At 37.1% G+C, this 22,011-nt stretch overlaps 1 protein-coding gene across 3 annotated transcripts in view; it reads right to left on the bottom strand.

The window, feature by feature from the left end:
- LOC126354377 (WAS/WASL-interacting protein family member 2-like) overlaps nucleotides 1–22,011 on the bottom strand; it is an 82,037-nt gene that overhangs the window by 14,223 nt on the left and 45,803 nt on the right. For all 3 annotated transcript variants that reach the window (XM_050003975.1, XM_050003977.1, XM_050003976.1), the window contains exons 5-7: nucleotides 20,618–20,716; nucleotides 10,536–11,189; nucleotides 7,215–7,389 (exon numbers count right to left, since the gene is read on the bottom strand). In XM_050003975.1, coding sequence (XP_049859932.1) covers nucleotides 7,215–7,389; nucleotides 10,536–11,189; nucleotides 20,618–20,716 — 928 coding nt within the window. The remainder of the gene's footprint in view (nucleotides 1–7,214; nucleotides 7,390–10,535; nucleotides 11,190–20,617; nucleotides 20,717–22,011) is intronic.

Here is a 22,011-nt window from a genome sequence, read left to right as displayed (position 1 = left end):
AGCAACATTCACAACTGCGCATCCTTCTTTATTACAAAAAGTTTTTAACAATGTTAACTGGAGTAAGCTCTTTGAAATACTTAAGGTGGCACAGACTAAAAATAAAAAGAAAACTTGTACAGAAATGAAACTGCAGTTCTAAGAGTTGACAGACATGAAACAGAAGCAGTACTTGGGATGTGAGTGAAACATAATTGTAACCTACTCTCTGTTATATTCAATCTGTACTTTAAGCAAGCAGTACAGGAAATCAAGGCAGACATTTGAAAAAGAATTCAAGTTCACGAAAAAGAAATAAATACCTTAAGGCTTGGAAATGACATAGTAATTTTGTCAGATACAGCAAAGAACCTGCAAAATCATTTGAGCAAAGTGGATACTGTTTTGAAACGAAATGATATTGTGAACATCAACTGAAGAAAACCAACAGTAATACAATGTAGCTAATTAAACCAGGTACTGCTCCAAGAAAATGGATTAGGAATTGAGACAATACAAGTAGATGAGATTACTACTCGGGCAGGAAAATAACTGACAATGGCAGAAATAAAGATGATAAAAATGCATATAGCAACAAATATGTTGATGTACAACATAAATTCTGTCTCAGTAAGACTTTTCTGAAAGTATCTGTCTGGATTATAGTATTACATGGAACTGAAAGGTGGATGGTAGACAGACAAGATGAGAAAAGAAATTTCTGTTATATAGTGCTGCATAAGAATACCACAGAGAAAAAAAGTTGACGAAGCCCAACGGGAGCAATATATACCTGTTTGTAATACATGTATTCCTAAATTCCTCACTCAAAGCTGATTCTCAAAAATTTGTAAGTAAGTTACTTGGGATATATTGCATTTGTTATAGGTGTCTGTCAGTTCAGGTCTCCATTGCATCACCCATTCTTTGTATACAATTAATATTCTCTGTTATTCCTTTTGGTTACGGGCACCGCATATCTGAGCAACACTGTAGTATGGATTGCATTCATGTTTTGTAAGCAATTTACTTTGTAGAATGATTAAATCACCTAGTGTCTTACCAATGAACTTTAGTCTGCCCCCTGATTTACCTGCAAGTTATTCTATATGATCATTCCATTTAAATCCCACAAGTTTTTACATCTGGTTTTTGTATGAGTTGAAATCTTTCAATTGTGATTCATTAATACTGTAGTCATAATGTACAGCTTCCTGTGTTTTATGAAGTGCAAAATTTTACATTTCTGTACATTTTAAGGTTATTGCCAATACCTGTAATGCACTAAAATCTTATCAAGAGCTAGCGAGACATGCAGCATTTTTCAGATAGTACTTCATTACGAATAATTGCATCACCTGCTAGAAGTTCAAATTTACTATTAACATTATTTACCAGGTTATTAATATACAACATGAATAACAAAGGTCCCAATAAACTTCCCAGTGGGACGCCTGAAGCTGACTGTACTTCTGTTGATGACTCTCCACCCAATATGGAAAGCTGAGTCCCCTGCCAAGAAACCCTCAATCCAGTCGCAAATATAGTCTGATACCCTATATGATTGTACGATTCTTGGCACACACTGTGTGTAACTGAATCAAATGCTATTTGGCAGTCAAGAAAAATTGATCCACTTGATTGCTTTGATCTATGATGTGAAAGGATATCATGTGAAAGAAGTGCAATTTAGGCTTTGCATGACTCAACTGCTCAGAATTCATGTTGGTTGACGTGGAAGAGGTCATGCTGTTCAAAGTCTTTCATTACGTTTGAGCTCAGCATATGTTATAAGATTCTACAACAGGTGGACATCAGGAAAGGGTAATGTAATTTTGTGGATTACTTCTGCTACACTTCTGAGCATTCTTCAAACTACTGGGCACAGTATTTTATTTGACACATATACAATACATTATTGTCAAAAGAGGGGACAACTCAGCTGCTAATTCTATATAGAATCTGACAGAAATTCTACTGGAACCTGGAGCTTTGTTCAACTCAAAACCACTAACACTAATATCTATTGTATTCATCTTTTCAGTGGTGTGAGGTACTTCACACACAATTCTGCAATACTCCTACCCAGAGCTGAATATGTCAAGTTCCTTACTGACGTATGCCATTACCGCCTTTTACCTAGTTTGCTGAAAATACAAATCTCTTTCTAACTGTTTTAGTTGGCCTTTGTATTTTGGTAGTCACTACTGCTATAATTTCTTCACATTCACTAATACCAGTTTCAATGTAGAGATCTTCAAAGAACTCAGATCTATTTCTTATCATTAGATCAAATGTATTTCCGTCATGAGGGGGCTTCCAAACTGTCTGTTGTAGATAGTATTCTGAGAAGGTATTTAGTATTTTTTGCAGTACGTTTTGTCAGATCTGTCACTTACAAAACTGTAATTTTATGAATTGGTTGTTCAATGATTGAATTCTCCTCCGAGGATGAAAATAAGGGTACGGAATTTACTTACTAGTGAATTGAGGTTTCCTCTGAAGTTTTTGGTTACACTGAGAGACAAGTCTGGTTTCAATAGAAAGGTCGAATTACAAGTTTATGCACAATACTGTGAAAAGAATATTGTCATTATTCCATCCTGGATTTTCCACATTTTAAGTTTATGTCCAAACTTGACAATGACTCTTATCCAAAAATCTCAATGCAGTTTTCATTTCTATCTCAGTGGATTTGTGACAAAACCTCACTGCTGTCATCTCGAGTTTTAACTAGCTTTCTGTACCCACTATTACATGAACATCACTCCTTTTCAGCAATACTTGAAACTCTGACTCTTTGTTGTAAATGCTTTAGCAGATGATCAGTAGGATTCGAATTTTCTCGTCTTTGTGGGCATTCCTTTGATCTTACACTAATACTTTGGGCTCTTTTATAGCTATGGAACAATTTCACTAAAGAAAGGATAGGCTGACAGAGCACATGCTAAGACTTCAAGGGATAATTAATTTGGTAACTGAGGAATTGTGTAGGTATTCTGCCTCTGTGACTTTATTAATTCATGTCTTGAAATCAGACCCTTCTAACCAACATCTTCTCCAAACAATATACTCAAGCTCATCATCTCTCATCATCAAATCATTAAACAATCAAACAGAATCTAATGATATTTTTTGTCTGCATGCATCCAAACTTATTACCAATTCCACTGTAACTTGTACTTCATAGACCTGCCTGTCACCATTCGTCATGCCTGACCAGTGTTTTGAATTCAATGTAGGAAAATTTTAACTTCAAAAACACATGTCTGTTCAAACATCAGCCAAGGTTCAATACAGGGAGAAAACTCTCTATGTAAGGGTTTCCAATATGATATAATTGACCTACAATATCGATCCATCCTGAACTAACGTCTACTATTGCATATACTCTTTGTCCCCGATTAATGCTACTCCTCATCCTCCTCCTCCTCCTCCCTGCTGTCCTTGTCTCCCTCTTCTTATTTCTCTTCCACTTCTCTTTTTAACCTTTCACAGACAGCCTCAATTTCCTTACAACTTTTCCTTCACTCTTCTAAATATGGTGTTTCTCACCAACTTTATCACAAAGATTTCTTACCTTGTTTTGGTTTAAACAATTAGCTATCTATTTACTTGCCTACTCATTACTATTACTATGACACTTCTTTTCTCTATTCTCCAAACTAATAGGTATCAATCGTTTTTTAATCACCCTTCATTGTTTTCTTGTCCGAAGATTTGCAAATTCTGATTTTACATTTTCACTTGAGCAACAACTTCACTAATCTTAGCCCCATTTTGCCTCACACGCACCCATGCAACCCTGCCTTTTGCTATAAAAAATTTCCTTGGTAGATTTCATATCCTTTCTTTTAGGAGCATGTCCTGTAGGTGATAAGATAGATCTGAAAATACAATGTAGAGTAGTGAAAGATGAATTGTTTGATAATTACAGTTTATACAGGTAGCAATGTACGATGTGAAAGACAACAACAAAAAAAGAAGAAGAAATGGTACATATTTTCAAATTTATTCTGTTTAATGTTTTGTATGCGTCTAGCCCCCCCCCCCCCCCCTTACAGTGACAAAGAGGAGTGACATTATCACCAAACATATATCGCGTTTCCTAATTGTGCTGCTTCAAGATGAGAGTCATTCAGCTAATATCCACTAAAGATGATTTCATAATTGAAATTTGCTGAGAAAGTTTTTCTGTATTTTCTTCTGTGAACAAATAATAATTTAAAGGATGCACTTTTCAGAATGTCTCATATTTCACACAGATGAGAGAAAAGACTTTCAAACTTCTAAATGCCCCTCTTTTTACTATAATCTACCCTTGATCAAGAAACTGTGCCCAATAGCTGGAAGAACACACAGGTCACACTTGTTTACAGGAAGAGTAGCAGAAGCCACTCGTGAAATTGACATCCAATATAATGGACAATAATTTTTCATAGAATCTCAAAACATATTGTGAACTCAAATGTTTTCTCAATTCTGAACAGCATTTGGCTCAGTGTGAGATACAGTGTTAAGACCCCCTGGTCTTAACATCAGAATCCATGCAGGAGGAAGAGATACACACTATTAACACGTTAAAAAACAATAAGGCAATGGGAGAAGAGTAGATCCAGGTGGAACTTCTCATATAGGGCGGGGAAACACTGTGGAAAGCAATACATACAGTAATCTGAGTATCTGGCAGCACATGCCCCACACACAAAAAAGGAGATAAATTAAACTTTCTGAACTACGGACAAATCTACCTGCTTAATACTACATATAAAGTGTTCTATAAGATCCTACCGAGGAGGCTTACTCCATAAGGGGAAAAGAGAACTGGAGACTATCAGAGTGTCTTTAGAAGAAACAATTAACAACTAAACAAATATTCACACTGCACATACTACTTGAAAAATGTTATGAAAATTGATTAAACATACACAAGCTTTATATTGATTTTAAACAAGCCTATGATAGCATTTCAAGAGTGGCATTGTGCAATGTAATGGAAGAGGCTGGAATAGCTGAGAAGCTCATCAAAATTACTATGATGACCCTTGGTGAAACCAAGTGTAAAGCACAAATACAGGGTGAAATCTCCAGAGAAGTGGAAGGGAGGAAGGGACTGAGACAGGGTGACACTATCTCCTCACTGATATTCAACTTCTGTCTAGAAAAAGTTGTGTCAGACAGAGTTCAATAGGAGGAGAAACCATTTTTAATCACTTACTGCAGTACCTAGCCTACACAGACAATGTGGCATTACTCACATGAAACGTTGCTGTACTGGCTTATGCCTATCAATAACTGGAGATAGGTACAAGGACCAAATATATTGCAATAACCAATCAATGAAACCCACCAAATCGCAGGACAGCCGACACGGAGTGAAAGGGTGACACACTTCCAAGTACCTCAGATATCGCTGAGGCAACTGACATCAGTACAAAGGTGAAAGCTACAAAGCAACAGGAAACAGATGCTACTTTGCCACACTACCCATGCTTAGAAGCTCGTTTCTATCACAAAAATCTAAAATCCTCATTTACAAAACAATTATAAAATTGGTTGATATGTATGGTGCCAAGATGTGGACCATGACTACAAAAGAGGAAAGGATCCTTAGCATTTGGGAGAGAAACCTTCTGCATAAAATATATGGCCCAATATACCACCAAGAAAGTTGGTGCATCTGTAAGAATGCAGAGCTTAAACAACTTTTTTAAGAACCTGACACTGTCCCTACCTTTAAAATAAAAAGGCTGGTGGGCAGGACATATGGTCAGAATGGAGGAAGACAGAGCATGCAAGACAAATTTTGATGGCAAGGATGGAGGTGGACAATGGAAGGGATGTCCCAGAAAGAGATGGGTAGACAGAATTGAAGAAGACATGAAAAAACTGGGTGTCAGAGGATGGAGACGGAAAGCAATGGACCAGATAGAATGACAGGATATTAATATGCAGCCCAAGGCCCTTCAAGGACTGTAATCTGAAGAATAACAGTAACAATATTTGGCTTCGTACCACATCCACACCTACACTTATGATCAAAAGTATGATTGTATGGGATAGCAAACAAAATTTGTAATTGGACTGAGATTTTTTGAGGGGGGAGGGGGAAATGGGAGGGGGGGGGGGGGAGGGCAAAGAGGGACACACAACTTATCTTGCAAGAAGAGTCATCCATAGATGTTGAAGTAACTTGGGGTGTGCCCAGTGAAATGTGTTGGAACCGTTGCTATCCACGTTGTGTATCGGTGACCTTGCAGGCAATATTAATAGTAATCTGACTTTTCACAGATGGTATAGCTACATATGAAGTACTATCGGAAAGCAGCTACACTCAACTCACACAAATACACGTATGTAACATTTATAGGAGTATAAAATGGAACAATCACATTATTTCTGTCATAGGTAAATCAGGTGGCAAACTGCAGATCATTAGTAGAACATTGGGTTAATGCAACCAGACTACAAAGGAGACTGCATACAAAACACTCATGACACAGATCCTGGAATACTGCTCAAGTGTGCGGGACTCATACCAAATAGAACTAACAGGGGATATTGAACAAATGCGAAGGGCAGCACATGTGGTCAAAGGTTCATTTGACCAATGGGAGAGTATCATGAATATTTTGAAAAAATTGAACTGGCAGACACTTTAAGATTAGACGAACTGCCCTGTAAAAACCTACCTAGAAATTTCCTAGAACTGTGTTTCATTTTTGAATATGTTACAACCTCATTATATATCGCTCCCTTACTACTGCGAAGACACAATTAGAATAATCACAGTACGAACAGACACATTTAAGCACTCATTCTTTTCACACTCCATATGTGAATGGAATAGGAAAACGCCCTGGTACACATCACAATGATTTTCAGAGTAGGGATGTATATGTAGATGCACATGGAAATACACAAGTCAAAATGTTATGCTTTTATACTTAAATGCCTAAAGTCTACAAGAATTCTGAGATGTTTCTTCTTGCTATATAATGGGAGGACAGGGAATACTGCCTCAAAATGTCATGAACAACTTTCTGATTAATGCAATTAGGAACCTGACAAAACTTTATTACAATGACGTGCCACAGAAATCATCTACATAACTAAGTTCTATTTCAGAGAAATCATAGTTACCATTTTTTGATACCTGTTGGTCAGCAGGTGAACAAGAAACTTCCAAAAGAATTTCTATCAAAGAAAAATACTCCTTTTTCTCTAATACTTACCATTTTTGCTATTGTATATTTTTGGAACATTCCTAAATGGTGGAGGTGGTGGAAATTCATGCACAGCATGAAAATGGTCAGCAAATCTTGTTTCTATGTCACCACAAACAGGAGAATTACCATTCCTCATTGACGAATTTCTAACTGGTGGTGGGGGTGGAGCTGAACATGGAATCTGCAATAGCATAACATCACTTTAATGATGTTGCCTTTCACTCTCTAACACTACTACAACAGAACACACACACACACACACACACACACACACACACACACACACACACACAAAACAATAGTAATAAATACATCTATTTAAGTCAAGCATAACATGTGTACAATGGACTTTGAAATACAATGTATCACCTAATACACACAAATAAATAATAATAATAAAATTTGTAAAATATTTATTTGTCTCCTCAGGAAGTTCTGTTTGCTTCTTGCATGAGGACTTTTCACAGAAGCTGTTTGCACTACAAAAGTGAACATGTGCCTAATGGTACTGCAATGAAGCTCATAAATTACTTCCGATTCTGAGGGAATTTTATAAAACGCACTTCACTGCACTAATCGAACATTAAATCTTATATCAGGAGATACAGAAAAGTATAAGTACAATTTAATGACATAAACAGATATGGGTTCTCAGAACAAAATATACAATCCATCTACTTGAAAGTCTACAACAGGAAAATGTACATATAAACTGAACTTTCCTTAACAATCTTCTGTGCTGCAGTCCATTTGACACTGTTATACCACACTCAACATCTCAACCATTACTGCAGTAATCTTCACCAATGCAACTCTGTAACCCCTTCTATAATTCCCTCAAAAGAATGTAAAAACTGCTCTATGACTAGAATGAGAAGTTTAGGGTCTTTACTGATTTTAATTTATGATGGAATTTTTTTAAGTACATGTCACTGAATCAAGAAAAGTGGTGCTGTTCCTGTGATGACTAGTGACAGGATAGATTTTTATGATGCGTGCCTTCTGCAGAAGTGTCTCCAGATGTGCTTAATGTGACAGCCTTGTAAGTGCAGTCTATTCATACGCTGGCAAACAAGACAACAACTCCTTGTAATCATTATCATTGTTCATGTTGGAGGACCACTTGAATATCGCGGCCATTTTTCTTATGTTTGGCTGTACATGTTTATAGCAGTCAGTCTGGTGTCCAACAACTGGAAATTTATTTCGATGCCAAAGCTTTACATAATGTTGATGCACTGTCAATTGTGTACTCGTAAGTTATACCTCTCTCTGATGTAAACAAGTTTGCACTCATAACTGACATCGTAGACACCTGGCACATGAAGCATATGAATGACATCTTAGGAGGACCCTAAGATCTTTAATTTTGTTGTTTATGTTTCATTATTTCACAAACATTCCAAGTCTGTTTTAATTGGTGGCCACTGCTAATGATATGAGAAATAGAGCCCTCCTGCAGACCTCAAGAGGGTCATGGAGGTAAAAATGGAAAATGCTTCAAAAATTGTGAGGGACATGCATACTGACAAATATCCAAAAGAGAATACTCTTAATTATGAGTAAATTGGTTTGTCACTGCTTACCTCTCTTTGTTTGTGTAGACCTATAACACTTGCAGGCTCTACTGATTCTTTCTATGCAATGTTCTGAATAAAACACATTTAAAAAACATATAGTCCCCAAAATCAAATCAGAGATGAAACCTTGCAGCACACACTCAAACAACATATATTTGAAAACCTGTGTTAAATCGCAGAGCTGTTGTTATATCACTAGCACAACAACTTTCTGAACTTTGACAGTTTTAACTACCGACAACATTAACTTTTCAAAGAACAAAGGGCAGTACTACATTTTCATATTTGTTTCTTAAACTGATACATCACTGCAAAAGAATACTGCTTCAACCTACAACATATGGTATTACACTACTTGAATACAGTTTACACCATGCACTTGATTGGATTAGCGCAGTGACACAAAAATAAAAACGGTCTTGGCCCGCAGTGAAACTGAGTTTACTGTGCAGTTTTGCTCCCTGTTATTTTAGTAAAGTTAACCAGTACCCTTAAAGAGCAGTAAGAGATCCTTTATTAGTACCTTAATAGACATGATTTCTTCAGGTTATTGGTGACCTCAAGTCCAGGATTAAAGAATTTCTCTTGAAACATGGCTTCAGCATCGCTAGCTTGCTTTGTCTTTGTTTTCAGATCATAGTCCAATATTCTATGTATTGCCTCCTGATCCAGCTAAGTAGTTTTGATTTTACCATCACCTTGGTGATGGTTATGACAGGCTCTGGCCAAATAAATGGAGTCATCGAGCCTATCCTGTGTCATCTAACAACTTTTTCATTGCCGCAAATTACTGAGTGACAAGGAACCCACAGCTGGTTTACCCTGTTGCTTTCGCTCAGTATCCCAAACATTTCATGGCATTCTGCAATGATCTTTGATCTGATTTAAGGGGCTGATAGGGATGGTTGAGCTGCCCTGCTGTTTGAATATATCTAAATGCTATGTTCTCCCTGATCATTGGTATTACCATCTGGAATGCTGTGGTCAACTCTCCTGGAGAGATTGTTCTCTTAGCTTAGGCTGTGCCTTATATGCTCCAGCCCCAGTACCTTCATCTGTTTTTGACTTGACAGTAACCAACCAGACTATGTCTCCAGAAAGGTGTGATGGTTTGTTCTGCTTCTCTCTTTTTCCAAGTGTTACACTGAAAGGTTAATAGAAACTGCTGGAAGCTATTGTATGGTCAGCCGGCATTTCTCTTGACCATTCCTTGAATTGCCACTCACTGTATGGGTATGAGTTATGGACTTCCAAAATGTATCCAGTTAATTTCATTTTTCAGCCTGTATTCCCTGCCGCTGTTTTGATTGTAATCCAAATGTGTAATGGAGGCATGTCCAGCATGATCTCCATCTCAGGAGTGGGCGAGCTACTTGTTCCACCTGTTACGGCTAAGTAGGCCAGTCTCTGCACCTTGCCAAGCTCCTTAGTAGCCACCTTCTGTCTGCTTTTTTCCACCATACTGTAGCCAACTAAATTAGAATAGAACTTATTACAGCAAAGTATACTCAGTATGTACTCCAGGGGTTTTTACAAGTCCTTGTAGTGCTCAGAAGAGTACCTTCTGCCTTCAACACCATACACTTCTTAATGCTCACTTAAGGTTATACACTTTACATTTTAATTTACATTATACAATTTAAATAACCCTCAATGAGGATTTTTTTAGAGTATCACAGGTTTACATACAATTAAATGAAAAGCATCTAAATGGAAAAAGTAGTACAAAAACAAGCAGGATACTTACTGAAGGAGCCTGCCTGGCTTGTGATGATGGAGGTGGAGGAGCAGGAGTCGTTCTGTGTGGTGGTGGAGGTGGCGCTGTCGTGGGAGGTGGAGGGGGAGGGCACTGCGGCGCACCCATCCGAGATGGTGGTGGAGGAGGTCGAGTTAGTGGTGGCCTTGGTGGACGGACAGTGGGGGCAGGGGGAGGAGGAGTTGATGGAGGGGGCAGAGGGGCAACTGACTTCATACTATGTCCACTGAGATTAGACGGTAGAGTAGCAGTGCGTGGAGGTGGAGGAGGGTTTGTACGATATCGATGTAATGAGTCCTGTGATTGGTGAAAAGCGGGTGGAACCATTGTCCCTTTCTGATAGCTTGTCAATTCTTTACCAGCAGGGGGGAATACAGGTAATGGAGGGGCTACTGGTGGAGAACGAGGCACCCTCATGCTTTGAGCACGTGTCACTGACGGTCTACTACCATTCATCACAAGTTTCTTCGGAGGAGGAGAGGGCTTTCCAGGAGAACTGGCAGATGGAGGTTTTGGAGCAACATTGGGTTTTCCATAGCTTCCAACAGGAGGCTTGCTGGGTAAAGACGGTGGTCCATTTCCTGAGGACTGTACGCCTGTGTTAAAGCGGCCTGATCCAGTCTGCAATACGGAGTCCGATGCACTCTGTAAAAAAACATATGGTTGAAACAAATCTCTCAGAAAATCATGTTTCATAGGACTCAACTGTAGTGGATTCAAGATGACTTTTGATAATACTATAAATATTATGACAATATTAGTTATGAGAAGCTTCAGGCTACTTGCACATACGAGTTCTTTACTGTCAAGTCCAATTTTCAAACATCTCTAATTTCAGTTAAGCATCTACAAATAGTTAACTACTTACAGAAAGTGTCCTTACAACTAATGGCTATTTATACTACACAGAGCAGTGATTATGTGAACTAATTTGGAGGCAAGGGTGTTTCGAAAAACAATTTATTCAGATAATTGAAATGTATACTTTTGTTTTCCAATTAAAACTACGTACATTTATAACAACACGAATCTCATTTATTATTATGAAGACAATTACAGTAAGAGTGTATGTAGTCTAGTAAACAAATAATATATAACACAGTGGAAAACCCAGGATGGAATAATGACAGTATGGTTAGATGGATATGCTGCTACTCACCATATAGCGGAGATGCTGAGTCACAGCTAGACTGCTAAACAAGTAAAGAATCTTGTTTAGCAGTCTTTTTATTGTACCTGTCTGTAACTCAAAATCTCCACTGTATGGTGAGCAGCAATCTATACTTTTCATAATATTGTTAATATGTAATACATAGCGAAAGGGTATTTACAATTTGTACAGAAACCAGATGGCAGTTATAAGAGTCAAGGGGCATGAAAGGGAAGCAGGGGTTGGGAAAGGAGTGAGACAGGGTTGTAGCCTCTCCCCAATCTTATTCAATCTGTATATTGAGTAAGCAGTAAAGGAAACAAAAGAAAAATTTAGAGTAGGTATTAAAATCCATGGAGAAGAAATAAAAACTTTAAGGTTCGCCAATGACATTGTAATTCTGTCAGTGACAGCACATGACTTGGAAGAGCAGTTGAATGGAATGGACAGTGTCTTGAAAGGAGGATATAAGATGAACATCAACGAAAGCAGAACAAGGATAATGGAAAGTAGTCGAATTAAGTCTGGTGATGCTGAGAGAATCAGATTAGGAAATGAGACACTTAAAGTAGTAAAGGAGTTTTGCTATTTGGGGAGCAAAATAACTGATGATGGTCGAAGTAGAGAGAATGTAAAATGTAGACTAGCAATGGCAAGGAAGGCGTTTCTGAAAAAGAGAAATTTGTTAACATCGAGTATAGATTTAAGTGTCAGGAAGTCGTTTCTGAAAGTATTTGTTTGGAGTGTGGCCATGTATGGAAGTGAAACATGAATGATAAATAGTTTGGACAAGAAGAGAATAGAAGCTTTCGAAATGTGGTGCTACAGAAGAATGCTGAAGATTACATGGGTAGATAACATAACTAATGAGGAGGTGAAACTTCCTGGCAGATTAAAACTGTGTGCCCGACTGAGACTCGAACTCGGGACCTTTGCCTTTCGCGGGCAAGTGCTCTACCAACTGAGCTACCGAAGCACGACTCACGTCCGGTACTCACAGCTTTACTTCTGCCAGTATCCATCTCCTACCTTCCATATCAGCACACACTCCGCTGCAGAGTGAAAATCTCATTCTGGGTAATGAAGAGGTATTTAATAGAATTGGGAAGAAGAGGAGTTGTGGCACAACTTGACAAGAAGAAGGGACCGGTTGGTAGGACATGTTCTGAGGCATCAGGGGATCACAAATTTAGCATTGGAGGGCAGCGTGGAGGGTAAAAATCGTAGAGGGAGACCAAGAGATGAATATATTAAGCAGATTCAGAGGGCTATATGTTTCTAGTGTAAAATATGCATGTTGGCAACACTCTTTCCAGCCCTCTTATGTTTATAACAAATGAGTGAGAACTTGAACATAAACCATTCTGCACCGAGTTTCGTGTTTGCTTTGAACTTTTTGCTATATACAATGTCAGTGAGGAAACATAGTAGTGAAAGAGTGAGGTGGACTATGAAAAAAGACACAAGATGGTGTTTTTTAAGAAAAGTGAAAAACACTTCACAGTTGTTGGAAACCTGTCAGAGGTATTGTAGAAATATCTTGGTCCTTAAGTAGTCGTATTAGCATCACATACATTGTGCAGGAATTGCTACACACACTACAAGAAGAAATTTAGTGACAACCTACCTGAACGATTACCACCACCCAAATGTGAAACAGAAGAAAACAGCGCAGTTGTTTATATTCCTGTGTGTGAAGTTGTTGATGCATTGAATGTTGACATTTCTGCTGTAGCCCCTACTATACCCCCCGTTAAACGCCCAGGAAAAGTAAGTAAGAAGCACAAGAAGAAAACAGCATGTAAAAAGAAAAGTGGAAGAAATCGAAACAAGTTTTACACAAGCGAAATCTTCGAAACTTTGTGAAGAGTATAATGTAGATGCACTTGGTACAGAACCTGAAGATAGTGATATGTGCATGAAATGTAATGTATGGTTTCAAAACCTAAATACTGCTATCTTAGCAGCCACCTATACTGAGAAGGTTCAGTTACTGACACTGATACCTGTTGGCTACTCTTGAGCAGCAGATATAGAAATACATACCCATTTCCTCACATTATTTGATTTCAAAAGCTGATAAAATAAAGAATCAGAAATGTATTTGGGCTTGTCTAGATTCTTACTGCAGGCATGTGTTGCAAGATGATACGCTTACTGTTACTCTGGAATACTACCTAAGTGACGTCAAAGATTGCAGTAGCAAAGTCCTAACCAGGATAATGTTATCTCTGTTTGTAAAAATGGAGAAGTGTATCTCCTAATGAAAAAGGAGAACCAAAGTTTAAAAATTGATCTCTCAAAATTCTACTCACTACATCCCAAATTGGGTAAAATGCCAGCCAGTGAAGGAAGTATGCACATGTATTTACTGCACTAATTTGAAAACAGTTTGTTTTGCCATAAGCAGTGTCACAGGAATAAGTACACAGAGATGAACCTGATGCTTTTGTGTATAAAGAATCACAAGATAAATGTAGGCTGCAGGAGTGTGCAAAATGCCGTGGAGCTGAAGTGATGACTGTTAAGCATTACAGCTTCAGGATACTGACAATGACAGAACCTATGCATTGTGGGAGGGAGGGAGCTGGTGAAGAAGACAGTAGAGTCAGAGAAGTTTGTTACAGAGGTTAGGTATTGGGTCATGAAAGGAACAGCTCACCATTATATCCAGAAGGTTCAAAGACAGGCCATAGCAGAAGTAAAATTAGCCACATCCCGGAATACTGACACATTAGTTCTTCATTTCAACTTTGCTTAGAACTGGTTTGTTGCTTTGCAGAAGGAAATTCAAAGTCATCACTGGCACACATCACAATATTCACATATATTGCTCACTTCCTTGGAACATCACACTGTTTTGCTATTGTCAGTGATGATCTCATTCATGACGGTGCACATGCATGCTATGCTGTCAGCATGGCAACTGATGACATAGCATCTAGAGGCCACGCATTTCCTGAACATGCGTATGTGACTGATGGTACATCATCTCATTTTTAAAACTGCTTTCAGCTTTATGAGCTTGGTCAACAATGAAGTACAGGAATTAAGACAAAAATTAATATTTTCAGCAACAGATCATCGAAAAAGTGCATGTGCTGGGGTAGGAGATCTCTGTAAACATTTTGCGACAACAACATTTAATCTCCAGCATGAAACTGTTGATGCTATAAGAGATGCTACTGGATTTGTATAGATAATATCAATATGAGTAACAAACACGAAACTCTTTAATTCTAAATGAAAGTACATTAAAGGAATTCCATTTTAAACTGAGAGAACAGTGGTCTACTATGAAGCCATTAGTAGTCATTCAATCAAGTCACTACTATTGGGTTGCATCCCAGAGTGGCACATACATTGCAAGAATGGTTCTTGACAAAATGCAGCCTGTTACTGTTTAAGAAATGCAGGGTCCACAGTATATATTAGAAGACTTTGTAGTGAAATTTCTTGTGTGTTTGACAATCAGTGGTGGGTGGGACAGATAATAAGTGTCTCTCATGAGCTGCAAGATATAACTGTCTCCTTTATGATACCTCATGGCCCTGCTACTGCTATCAACAAAAGAACAGTGTGCAATTCCCATCTCCCATGTACTCCTCATGTTGGAACATCCTTGTCCGTGTGCAAATTAAGTTCATATACAAGTTCAATGAGAAGCACATGAAAGCAACAAATGAACTCTTTTCAACAGTGCAATGTTGACTGTTACATTATAGGCAATCTTAGTTCATGGATTGTCATGAAGAAATAAAATCATGACAGAAGACAATAATAATTTGTGAATAGTATCATAAAAAAGAAAAATGGGTATAAATATTCTGTATCTCCTTTTTGTTATAAAATGCTTTCAAACAAAATTATGAATTGTTTTCCCACTCACTTTTAACATTATAAAGTAATTAATTTGATTCGGAAACATCTGTTTTGCATGACATTTACTCAATGTAATCAGCAATAAATTTAAATACTTAAGTGTCGATGATTTTTTTTTTACCTCGAGTGCAGAGCTAGGTCTACCTAAAAACTTCTCACATTTTATACAGACAAGTGTTGCCCACTCTGATTATACATTCCCTAAGTACAATGACCAACTGACTTATCATGGAATTTTTTAGAACATTTAGGATAGGGGTTTTGGAGAAAATAATTTCTAAACAACCAAAAAATTTCAGATTCTGTTATCTTTATGTACAAATATTTTGACAGTTTAAGAATTTAATGCATTAATTTCATAGCTGAAAGTTAGCAGTCCTTCCACTTTATCATTTCTCAAGACAGTTAACATACTGTCACTATTCATATTTTCAAAACATAATTTTAAAAATTACAAAAAGTTACTAATTTTCATAGCGTGTATGTTTTAATCATGTCTCACGGTATTGGGAACAAAGTACTTACTGAAAAGAAATTCAGATCTCTATCGTTTTTGGTTTCTTTATTATAATTTTTCAATTTTCCCTTTCATTACGACATTTTCACAAATACTCTCATTTAGATAGGTCTGTAGCATTTTAACAAATCATCAGAAAATCAGAATATTGTAGTTTTGGAAAGGTATCATGCGGAACTTTGACATATATTTTTTCAGCAAACTTAAAAACATTTGACCTGTATCATTTGAGAGGAAACTGTCCATCTGTTTTCATGGTGTGCTTCATAGTTTTGTGACTTGTTAACCCGTCAGTAGAATCAAGCTTAGATTCAGAGTTTGTGATGCTCGTCTTCTGATTTTTATATCCGTAATTGTCGACTTACCAACCATGAACGTATTAGATAAATTGTTTGCAGATTTACATTCCTCTAATTGTTTACTAATCTTATATTTCTCTTTCATAGAAAGGACAACATGTTTACCTTCAGGCATTTTATATCACAAGTTTACTTTACATGGCAAAGTTGAGACAAATGATTGTATGTTGTTGTTGTTGTTGTTGTTCTTGTTGTTGTTGTGGTCTTCAGTCCTGAGACAGGTTAGATGCAGCTCTCCAGGCTACTCTATCCTGTGCAAGCTTCGTCATCTCCCAGTACCTACTGCAACCTACATCCTTCTGAATCTGCTTAGTGTATTCATCTTTTGGTCTCCCTCTACGAGTTTTACCCTCCATGCTGCCCTCCAATACTAAATTGGTCATCCCTTGATGCCTCAGAACATTTCCTACCAACTGATCCCTTCTTCTAGTCAAGTTGTGCTACAAACTCTTCTTCTCCCCAATTCTATTCAATACCTCCCCATTAGTTATGTAATCTACCCATCTAATCTTCAGCATCCTTCTGTAGCACCACATTTCGAAAGCTTCTATTCTCTTCTTGCCCAAACTATTTATCGTCCATGTTTCACTTCCATACATAGCTACACCCCAGACAGATACTTTCAGAAACGACTTCCTGACACTTAAATCTATACTCGATGTTAACAAATTTCTCTTCTTCAGAAATGCTTTCCTTCCCATTGCCAGTCTACATTTTATATTCTCTCTACTTCAACCATCATCAGTTATTTTGCTCCCCAAATAGCAAAACTCCTTTACTGCTTTAAGTGTCTCATTGCCTAATCTAATTCCCTCACCATCACCTGCCTTAATTCGACTACATTCCATTATCCTCATTTTGCTTTAGTTGATTTCATCTTATACCCTCCTTTCAAGACACTGTCCATTCCGTTTAACTGCTCTTCCAAGTCATTTGCTGTCTCTGACTTGATTACAATGTCAAAATGATTGTAACAAAGAGCAAATGGTTACACATACTACTGAGTAACATTTCAGTTACGTGGTTGTTCGGTTGAATGATGTTTGGATAATCAATGTTCCACTGTATGTTGTTTTTTTAATAGATATTATTTGCAGACTATAATTTGGTGATATTCTGTTCTTGCAGTATTTTATTACATTCTGAAAATTGTATGATGGGGCTATGCTTGCTGTGGTTCTGAATATCCTTCCTGTGTTTGTTAACGATTTAGAATTATAAAAGCTATGTTATAAAAATGACAGATCTGGCTGTCATTAAGTCCCAGCATTCCACCAAACAGGTGGGGCTCTATTAATTTGGGGTCCGAGTGCCCCATCTCCCGTTTTCAACCTCTCCCAATGAATTCCTCTTTCTGCTGGACAAGAAACCTACATTTTCAGAAGCTAATAATGCAATCTTTCTGGAATACCTTGATAGACTTCTCTGTAATGGAATTTCAAAAGATAGATATATAATGATGAATCACTTTTTCACATCAGAGTGATGTCCCACATAACAGAAATGCTTGTCACACCAGATTTCTGTCATATGCACAAGCTGAGTGTTGACAAAATTCATAGAAATGAATCTTAGCCATTCAAGAGTTCTGATTACCTAATGCAACATACATTGAAAAATGTTAAGTTAATCAATGTGCTGTTAAGCAATCTGTTTTATTCTTCAGAATTATATACAATAATCTTAAATGGAGGCTAAAGGCCTGATAAAACATTCCAGTGGGTTATATCTGAATGTGCGTATCAGTGAAATCAAAATCATCTGCTGGGTAGCATTCAATACCATGTTGCTCACCCCATGCTTGGATCTCATTAGAATGTAGTGTACACACTTTTCACAATACGTCATTGCTCCAGCATGTCCCATTCATTAGGTGGCCTTCCTAAAATCAACCAGTGTGTGAGGATGATCCCTGAGATGGTATTCTTCAATTTTTCCTTTTTCAAAAACATGCTCCATTGCTATAAATGTTTTCAGTATGTCACATCTTGCAGCTCTCAAAATTGAAGAAAAGACATTTTTAAAAGCTCACACTAACACTGCTAATTGTATAATGTTGGATGACTTGTTTTGACTTTACCTAGTTTCAGGCTTTGCCTTTTTTCACAAGCCACCTTCATTATCCAGCTTGATGTGATCCATGCGGCAATGTTATTATATACACAAGGGAGAATTTGTTCTCACTGGATTACACTGTGTGTCACAATAAATACGCCAGGCAACATTAAATAATTAGCAGCTTTCATGTAAACTTTTAAAAACATCTTTTCTTCAATGTTCCGTAGGGTTCATGTCAACAGTTACCAGAGGCCATTCCACTCATGTGAATCTTGCCTCCAGAGGAAAATGTTCATAAGATAGGTACAGAGTGCACATACATTATTGTATTGAAAACGATACCTTGCCAATGGAATGCTGACTGTAGGGTTACTCATTACTTTGGAAGATTCTATCCCCAAATTGTACAGTCTTTAAATTAACTTAGATGTCGATGAGAGGCATCAGAAAGCCGTAAATGATAACAGTCTGAAACATGACTGACCCAAGTCAATGCTGAACCAATGACACTGTAAGTCTCAGATATGCATTTTTATCAAGTCACCTCCACTTTCTTCTCCAGCGATCATCTGATGACGCACAAATCCTGCACTTGTCAGTGGAAAGAACCTTACACCAACACTCTGACTTCCATTCCAGGTGTTGCCTTCACTATCTCCTTCGCATACTACAGTTGGGATGGGTTTGCCCAAATTGCTATAAAAAAGGCAGTACACTGTTCTGTGGATCCTATTTGGTGTTCTTGTGAACCATAATTTGGAGGTTACAGTCAGTAGTTGGTATTGTTGACCGTGGGTCACATTATGACGAAAGTCTCCAACGTTTCATGTCTTCGGTAGTGGATGGATGGATGACATCAGGGTGGCATATGCCAATCTGGCAAGCAACTTCCACAACTAATGTGTGTGTGCGGTCTAGGCTTGAAATAACCCTTCGAGACATGGTGACTGACTGAACAGTGTACTTAATTAGCATTATCATGTTTTCTATTATAGACAAATTATATCTACTTAACTGTACTGGCAATTTCTAAACAGGTGCTTGAACTCAATTTCCTGTGATTAAATGAGGTTTCTAGTTAAAAAAAGAAAAAAAAGAATGCAAACTATGTGCTTCATGAGATGTGCAAAACTTTTTTGAGCAGTTTATGAAATGAACTGTCTGACACGAATGACGGAAGCCAAAATTTACACTTTTGCACTTATACAATTTTATTTCAGTTACATGAAAATTTTAATATTTTGCACTCACAAAATTATCACTAACTCAAAGAAAGAAAATACTCACATATGAACATAAGTTGCACATTAAAACGAAAAGTTAACAATAAACAACACAAATTTAAACATAAAACTTTTACTTGCATGTGAATCAGCAGTGTTGAAGAAATGTGTAGTGAAGTAGTAAGTCCACTAAAAAGTTGGCTCTTTAATCACATAACAATAATTATCGTAATAGTATAAGTTCTATAAACACAGTACAAAAGTAATAAAAATGAAATGATTATGAAGGTGTCAACAGACATAGCACAATGAAGTGATGATGTATCAGTCATATTCACTTTCATGTATCAATAATACTTTTATGCTGGAAAACAAGAGTTAATTCACAAATGGACCTGTACAAAAACTTAAGCAAATTATGTTTTGTCTCTGTATACATGAAGTAACGTATCTAAAAAAAAAAAAAAAAATCTTCTGTTGGGATTTAAGTTCTCTAGTATCCCCTCATGCTACAAATCAAAATGTTTAAAGGTTTTTACATGACTTATGACAACACAGAAATTGACCAGTATGATGTGACCAGAATTACACAAATAAGGACGGTGAGAGGGAAAAAAAGCCAATATAAAACTAAGGTGGTCTATCTTTTGTTATGTTAGTTGTCATGTGGCAGCTCTCTGCATTTAACATCCTCAATCAGTGCCCTTTCTCTGTCATGCAAAGCTAACCACCTCTACTGTACTAAAAACTCCACTTATAGCCTCTCCAACTTTATAATTATGAAATGTTTACAAAGTAATGGCATACGAAAATTCACAAAAAAGTCTACCCATAAAACTGTCAATTTTATTGCATATTATTTTCCATGTGATAAATTTTCTTACTGTTGGCATTGATGGCTTCTGAGATGGAGGTGGAGGTTGTGGCGGTGGACCCCTGTTTTTAATATCGTAAGGATATGGACGCCTGTCGGAATCCTGTCTCTGAAAATAAAAAAATAAAACAAAACCAGTTATTACAGTCTTCCCTGATTAGTGTCTTTTTCCTTTACAAATGTTTATTATTACAACACAGTACAGAAAAAAACATTAGAACCAATGAATTCTTCCACGTAAGCCTTCATCTAATAATGTTGATCAAGGTAGTCATAACAAAGACATTTGCCTGTCGAATTTGCTTGTACATCCATAGAGAAACAGACATGCACTACTTTGTCAGTGTGATGGTCAGCCAGATCCATGAACTAAATCTAATTTAACTTTGATTTAAGAAAGACATTTTTCTGTCAAATTGGGAATTGTCTGTTACTATGATAAAATGCTCCAACACTCACTGGTGAGAAATACTGCTAATGGACATGTAAATGCAGTCTTATATTTAACTAGCTGTGTCCTCCAAACAACTTATAATCCATAAACATCAAATACCAATTCATTTACTAAGCACCAAGATTAATAAGTAGTTTTAAAAATTTTGTATTGTGTAGTAAAAGATAAATTGGAGTTATCATACAGTCAATTTGAAGAAGAAAAATCAGCACAATAATAAACAATGCAACTGCTCACTTGACTAACAAATAGTAAGAGGTATTAACAGAAAGCAGTTTCATGTGAAGACATACTAATAATTGTTAACTGTTTTGTTTTAATATTAATGTATAAGGCATGATGTCTCACAGTATAAATGGTAGTTGTTTGAGAGTATATAAACATTAAAATTTTGCCAAAATAACAGACCATGGGCTGCTCAGAAAAAAGAAAGAAATGGTGTGATTTTAACCTTTTGTAAACATGAAGTACTACTCAAAAAAAGACGGACACTACAAGAAATCAATCATGCTGCATTGACCTTACTTGTGCAATGACCTAACTTGCCCTAGCAGCTTCAGCTACTCCGCATCGCTCTGAACCCATTTAAGTTCTGTTTTAGTATGATATACTTTTTGTTGGTAATGTTTGTTAAGTCTGCCTTTGTTATTTGTTGTTAAGACTGTAATGGAACAGAAGCTCAGGACTCAAAGAATGGTGCACTCTAAGGTTTATGACTGTCTGTCTGATATTCTAGTTTACTAATAAGTTATGGGATGGAATTGCTGTCAGTATTTTTCTTTACAGGGTGAAATGTGTAGTACTGTCAACACACATATGTAAATGTAAAAGACAAACACAACCTACTTTCAGAACTTTGCTTCCAATGTCAGAGAGGAGAGAGGATAGGTCGGGGAAGGTTAAAAAGGATACAAGGATGGGGAGGTCACTCTGGCCCCAGAATGAAACAA

The sequence above is a fragment of the Schistocerca gregaria genome, chromosome 3, assembly GCF_023897955.1.
Source record: "Schistocerca gregaria isolate iqSchGreg1 chromosome 3, iqSchGreg1.2, whole genome shotgun sequence".
Classification (NCBI taxonomy): Eukaryota; Metazoa; Arthropoda; class Insecta; order Orthoptera; family Acrididae; genus Schistocerca; species Schistocerca gregaria.
Note: the sequence above shows the minus strand (reverse complement) of the source record. Positions and strands in the feature narration are given on the sequence as shown.